The sequence below is a fragment of the Neophocaena asiaeorientalis genome, unplaced genomic scaffold (assembly GCF_003031525.2).
Source record: "Neophocaena asiaeorientalis asiaeorientalis breed wild unplaced genomic scaffold, Neophocaena_asiaeorientalis_V1.1 scaffold14, whole genome shotgun sequence".
Taxonomy (NCBI): domain Eukaryota; kingdom Metazoa; phylum Chordata; class Mammalia; order Artiodactyla; family Phocoenidae; genus Neophocaena; species Neophocaena asiaeorientalis.
In genome coordinates, this window is record NW_020175192.1 from 11,091,645 (window position 1) to 11,098,906 (window position 7,262).

The window sequence follows — 7,262 nt, forward strand, 5'->3', positions numbered from 1 at the left end:
GAGGAGATGAATTGCAAAAGAGAAACCTGGACATACTGACAAAGCTAACTTACTCCTCAGTAACCCTACAGTTAAATTGGTGTCTACCCTATATCAGCAGACAACCCATCAAGCTTTGCTCCCATACACAGAAATTCCAATTAGCTTGATTTTCCTTTTTCTTTGAAGTAAAACACAAAGTTTGATGAAATTTTACAAATACTGACACCATCAGTTAGCTTTTAGTGTACGATTCTTAAACTGAAAGGACGGAGCCAAGAATTACCAGATGATTAAGGAAAGCCTCCGACGCGGAAAATGGAGACTAGAACTAACAAACAGAAAAAGGGAACCTGAAAAACCACACTGGAATTTTGAGGCTAATGGTGCAATACTTCAGAATTCTAATGATTTTCAACCTGTAATTCTATACCAAATCAAACTATCAATCATGTGTCTGAGGATAAAAATCACCTTTTTAGAATCCAAAGACTCAAAAATGTTAAGCATCACCAGGCACATGTCTGCCCAGGCTGGGCACTTCACCATGTACATAGATACACTGTGAGATACTGATTTATTAGTTTCCCTTTGTCCAAAGAGAGAAGACAGAAGGTTAAAGTTTTTAGACTTTTGCCAAACAGAAGAATCCCAACTTTTTTTTTTTTTGGAACCCTCAGGAATTACAGATGCCAATTAGTATATAATTGGCATATAGATGGAATTATAGTTAACTAATCCATCTCACATGCAAGTCTTTAAAAATGAATAGTAACTTCCACAGAAAATAACATTAAACATTAGAAGCTCAAATATTTACGAGAGAACTTCTTACAAAAGATCTGGCAAGGACACTTTCCTTGCTACTGAATTCAGATCAGGGTAGTTACAAAGATATTGAACAGTAACTACTCCCACCCCCTGACAAATATATAGGCTTTTACTCTTGGGATCTTCTTTCAGCCTTCACTTGTTTACTTAAAAAAGGAATAATTTGCTCACCAGAAAAACAAGTGGTAGATGTCAAAATTTTAATGCCTTTGTACCTAGGCCTTTGTAAAGGGTTTATGTTTTTAATATTTAGGTAAAAGTCCACGATGAGTCTCCTCTTTTACAAAGGTCAATCATCAATCTGGCAACTGCCCAAATGCTACCTGACATTTCAAGGTCACGAAAATAACTGTTAGATAGTCATCCATGGTAAATGCGATTCCTAGCTAGCAAAACCAAACTTGGATGGGATGTAGCAAAAGCGGGGCTCAGAGGTAACGTTACAGCTGTAAATATCTAATTAAAGAAGAAGAAAAGATATCAAATCATTAACTTTACACCTTAAAAATCTTGAAAAAGAACAAATTAAACCCAAAGCTAGCACACAGCAGCAAATAATAAGGAAGAGATAAACAGAGAATAGAATAGAAAAACAACAGAACTAATGAAACCAAAAATTGTTTCTTTAAAACGATCAACAAATTCCAGAAAACTTTAACTTGACTAAGAGAAGACAACTAAAATCAGAAATGAATGTGGGGAAATTACTATCAACCTTACAGCAATAAAAAGGATTATAAAGATGTACAATTGTATGCCATCAAATTAGATAACCAAGATGAAATGGACAAATTCTGAGAAACACACAATTACCTAAACTAACTGACTCAATATGAAATAGGAACTCTCAACAGACCTAACATAAGACTGTGTCAGTAGTTAAAAACCTCCCAACAGGGGCTTCCCTGGTGGCGCAGTGGTTGAGAGTCCACCTGCCGATGCAGGGGACATGAGTTCATGCCCCGGTCCGGGAAGATCTCACATGCCGTGGAGCAGCTGGACCCGTGAGCCATGGCCGCTGAGCCTGCGCGTCCGGAGCCTCTGCTCCGCAACGGGAGAGACCACAGCAGTGAGAGGCCCGCATACTGCAAAAAAACAAAAACAAAAAAAAACCTCCCAACAAAGAAAAGTCCAGGACCAGATGGTTTCACCACTAAATTCTATAAAACCTTTAAAGAAGAATTAGCAACAATCCTTCTCAAACTCTTCCAAAAAACAGACGAGGTGAGAACAGTTCCTAACTCATTCCATGAGGTCAACATTATCCTGATACCAAAGCAAGGCAAAGACACTACAAGAAAATTAAAGACCAATATCCCTTATGAATACAGATGCAAAAATCCTAAACAAAATACTAGCAAACTGATCCAACAGCTATTGAAAGGAGTATATACCAATGCCAAGTGTAATTTATCTCAAAAATGCAAGATAGTTTGACATAAGAAAATCAATTAATGTAATACATATTAATAAAACAAAGTGGGGAAAAAACCACATGATCACCTGAATTGATGAAGAAAAAGCGTCTGACAAAATTCAACACTCTTTCATGATAAAACTATTTAGAAACAAGGAATAGAAGGGAACTTGCTCAACATAACAAGCATCTAGGAAAAAAAATCCATTGCTAACATCATACTCAATAGTGAAAGATTAGAAGTTTTCTAAGATCAGGAATAAGACAAGGATGCCTACTTTCATCACTACTATTCAACACTGTTTAAAGTTTTAGCCAGAGTGATAAGGCAAGAAAAATAAATAAATGACATCACTTTTGGAAATGAGGAAGTAAAACTATCCCTATTCTCAAATTATACGATCTTATACATTAAAAATCCCAAAGAATCCACACACAAAACCCACTAGCACTAATAAAAAATAAGTAAAATTGCTGCACACAAGATCAACACACAAAAATCATTTGTGTTTCTATACACTAGTAATGAAAAATCAAAAAAGAAAATTAAGAAAACAATTGCATTTATAATAGCAACCAAAAGAATAAAATACTTAGGAATAAATTTAGCCAAGAAGGTGAAAGCTATGTACACTGAAAACTACAAAACGTTGGAAGAAATTAAAGACAGAAATAAATGGAAAGATATTGCATGGTTATGGATTGCAAGAATTAAGATGCCAATACTCCTCGCAGCAAAGAAGACTTAATATCATTAAAATGTCAGTACTACCCAAAGAAATATCCAGATTTAAGTGCAATCCTTCTCAAAGTCCCACAGCCCTTTTCTGCAGAAATGGAAAGGTCAATCCTCAAATTCATATGGAATTGCAAGGGGCCTCAACAGCCAAAACAACAATGAAAAAGAAAACCAAAGTGGGATGACTCACATTTCCTGATTTCAAAACTTACTAAAAAACTACAGTAATTAAAATAGTATGGTACTGGCACAAGGATAGATATATATATATAAAGCAATGGAATAGAAGTGAGGGCCCAGAAATAAACCCATATATCTATGGCCAATTGATTTTCAACAAGGGTGCCAAGACTATTCAATGGGGAAAGAATAGTTTCTTTAACAAATGCTGTTGGGACAACTAGATATCCACATGAAAAAGAATGAAATTGGACTCTCATCTCACACCATACACAAAAGCTAACTCAAAGTAGGTTAATAACCTAAATATAAAAACTAAAACTATACACTCTTGGAAGAAAATAGAGGGGTAAATTTTCATGACTTTGGATTTGGCAATGGATTCTTAGATATGACACCAAAAGCGTGAGCAACAACAAAAATAATAGATAACTAGACCTTATCAAAACTAAAAACATTTTGGGCTTCCCTGGTGGCACAGCGGTTGAGAGTCCGCCGCCGATGCACGGGACACGGGTTCGTGCCCTGGTCTGGGAAGATCCCACATGCCGCGGAGCGGCTGGGCCCATGAGCCATGGCCGCTGAGCCTGCGCGTCTGGAGCCTGTGCTCCGCAACGGGAGAGGCCACAACAGTGAGAGGCCCGCGTACCACAAAACAAACAAACAAACAAAAAAAAAAACAAAAAAATTAAAAACATTTTTGTGCATCAAAGGACAATAACAAAAAAGTGAAAAGCAATCCACAGAATGGGAGATAATACTCACAAATCAGATATCTGATAAGAGTTTAGTATCCAGAATATATAAAGAACTCCTATAATTCAATAACAGAAAGACAAACAACCCAATTTAAAAACAGGCAAAGAACTTAAACAGACATTTCTCCAGAGAAGATATACAAATGTCCAACAAGCACTTGAAAAGGATTTCAACATCATTAGTCAATAGGGAAATGCAAATCAAAACCACAATGTGATACCACTTCGTATGCATTATGATGAGTACTGGGGGGGTGAGGGGTGGAAATAATAAATGTTGGTGAGGATGCAGAGAAACTGGGACACTCAGAAACTGCTGGTGGGCATACAAAATGGTATAGCCAGTGTGGAAAATAGTTCAGCAATTCCTCAAAAAGTTAAAATATAGAATTACCATATGACCTAGCAATCCCATTTCTATGTATATACCCCAAAGAATTGAAAACAGGTATTCAAATACTTGCACAAAAATATTCACAGCAGCACGATTCACAATAGCCAAAAGGTGAAAACAACCTAAGTGTCTATCAGTGAGTGGATAAACAAATTCTGATCCATCCATACGATGGGATATGACTCAGCCATAAAAAGGAAAGAAGTACTGATATATGCTATATGGATGAACCCCAGAACACATTATGCAAGTGAAAGAAGCCAGACACAAAAGGTCACATGTTATATGATTCCACTTGTATGAAATATTCAGAATAGATAAACCCATACAAACAGAAAGCAGATTGCTGGTTGCAGAAATAAATGTTTAGTGGGTATGGGGTTTTCTCCTGCAGTGAAGAAAATGTTTTGGAACTAGACAGGGGTAGTGGTTGCACAACACTGTGAATGTTCTAACTGCCACTGAATTATACACTTTAAGATGGTCATGTCATGAGAATTTGACCTCAATAATAAAAAAATCTGAACACAAACACATAAAGCAACAGACCTAAGTTTAAAATGCCCCAGACATTTTTGTATTCTCTTTATATACTCTCTGAAACGTATGCTTTACCTTTTCACCCTGTGCCTCTTGCTGTTTTTTCCTCACAAGTTTTTGCCTTTTCTCATTCTTCTCTTCTTCTTCTAAGACATCAAAACATATAAGTACTTTTTAATTCCCAAGTATCAGTACGTTGAATGTTATTTTCTCTGAAAATCTTCTGTAGATCTTCACATTTTGGGAGAGAAAAGCCTTCAAAAAACAGACTGTATTTTTCAAATAATGAAAATGAGATACACACAGACAGTTGAAACAAGGAAATCTGCAAGAAATTTCTTTCTGTAAGAAAAGGTCTATTCTGAAAACTAAAATTCTCTGACATGTATTGTGTGTTACAGTTTTGGTGAGGAGACTTCAAGAATAATCATGGGCTTCCCTGGTGGCACAGTGGTTAAGAATCCACCTGCCAATCCAGGGAACACAGGTTCATGCCCTGGTCTGGGAAGATCCCACATGCCAAAAATAAACAGTAAAACAGAACATAATGCACCAAATTCACTATGGGCAAGCTTCTTTCTAATAGGATATAAGAATGTAGACATCAGTTTCAGGATTCATCTGTTCTGAGGTGAACTACAATATTGTTTTTTGTTTTGTTTTGTTTTTTTAATAAATTTATTTACTTATTTATTTTTGGCTGTGTTGGGTCTTCGTTGCTGCGTGCAGACTTTCTCTAGTTGCAGTGAGTGGGGGCTACTCTTTGTTGCGGTGCATGGGCTCTAGGCACGCGGGCTCAGTAGTTGTGGCTTGCGGGCTCTAGAGCGCAGGCTCAGTAGTTGCGGCCCACCAGCTTAGTTGCTCCATGGCATGTGAGATCTTCCCGGACCAGGGAATATTTTTTTAAAAGGCTTCTAACACAACTTTTACTTACCACAAAACAAAACAAAAATAAGAACAAGCATGGTTTCCTAAAATTAAGAGCACTTAACTATACATACGATATAAGTGCGTAAATAAAAACTGCCAGAATGGAATGAAAAATAGATTATCTTTAACTCTTAATCTTAACGATAGATATATTTACCATTTGTAGAACAGTTTACAAGCTGTACGTACCAAACAGCAGTTAAGCTGCACAAACACAGAATTTAAAATGAGCAAACGTGCAGAAATGCTATAGTTTCCAATGTATATACAAGAAAAAAGTATAATTTCTCATAAAAATATTGGGATTTATAGCCTATCCAAAATTGTAACTAAAGTTGTAATGATTACTCTACCTTAAAATTACACAGCACAAATTAATGGTAAAATGATTCTTATTGTGCAAAGTTCTAGAATAAATAAAGGAAAGAAATTTCGGTAGAAAAGTATAAAAGAGTAGCATAAACAATAAACTTACCTTTCAGATAAACTTGGGAAGATTTAAACGAGTTAACCCATGAGGTAGTCACAGAAATAATTAACGTAAGGAGAGTAAGCAGTAAGAAAATCCGGCCACACAGCAAAATCAGATCTTTGATTCCTTATAAAGGTTAAAAAAAATACAATTAAAATTCAAAACATTTTTCTTGATACTAGGTATTAACACATTAGAAGATCATTTGTACTGGAAAAGTACAGTAAAAGTTAAGGTATGCAACTGTCTTAAGATTTTTCATATAGTCTCCTTTGGGTGCCAAAATTCATAATGACTGTCATTACCAGAGCAAGTTTTCAGAAAATGATTCTGGAACATCTTATGTCTCAGGAATATAAGGAGAATTCGAGTGATTGGCTACATTATAAATATATGACTATCAATAATGCATAAATTCTGGTTTCCCTTCTTCCCAGAGAAGGGAAGAAAATTATCCACATAATTGGGAATTAAATTGTGATGGTATCATCTTATTAAATTCTAGTTCTATTTAAAAATAAGTCACTCTCACTGAAACAGCAAATTCTTATTTCTGACAGTTAAATTATGCAACTCTGTACTTCTCTATTTCTCAATATTTATTCTATCATATGTAAATAAAATTACTAGATACATGTTTGCCTAGAAAAAAAGTAAAAAATTTGGTTTTGTATTACCTTAAGAACCAAGATGAAAATTAATCAGCAGAAATGTAACAAGTACCTACTTTGTGTAATACAACTTGCTAAATGGTGAGGGAGTGTGCATATAAAGTAGGATAAAAAATGGTTTCTACCCTCCAGGAATGTTCAGTTTTGTTTTATAATTCTCAAAAGTTACCAGACAGACGTACAGAGGAACCATCTTACCAATGTGATAGGGGCTGGCAGTTAGCCAATTAGCTGAAAATTAAAGAAGGAATTATATATACAGACTTAATTTTTAACTGAAAACATATAAATATATATATATATATATATATATTCCTTTTCTTTAAAAAAAAAGAAGTTTCAAATTTTTTA

At 35.3% G+C, this 7,262-nt stretch overlaps 1 protein-coding gene across 2 annotated transcripts in view; it reads right to left on the minus strand.

The window, feature by feature from the left end:
• The window catches only part of UBXN8 (UBX domain protein 8), a 25,978-nt gene that overhangs the window by 16,441 nt on the left and 2,275 nt on the right, over positions 1–7,262 (minus strand). For both annotated transcript variants that reach the window (XM_024764966.1, XM_024764967.1), the window contains exons 2-3: positions 6,244–6,366; positions 4,914–4,984 (exon numbers count right to left, since the gene is read on the minus strand). In XM_024764966.1, the coding sequence (XP_024620734.1) occupies positions 4,914–4,984; positions 6,244–6,366 (194 nt within the window). The remainder of the gene's footprint in view (positions 1–4,913; positions 4,985–6,243; positions 6,367–7,262) is intronic.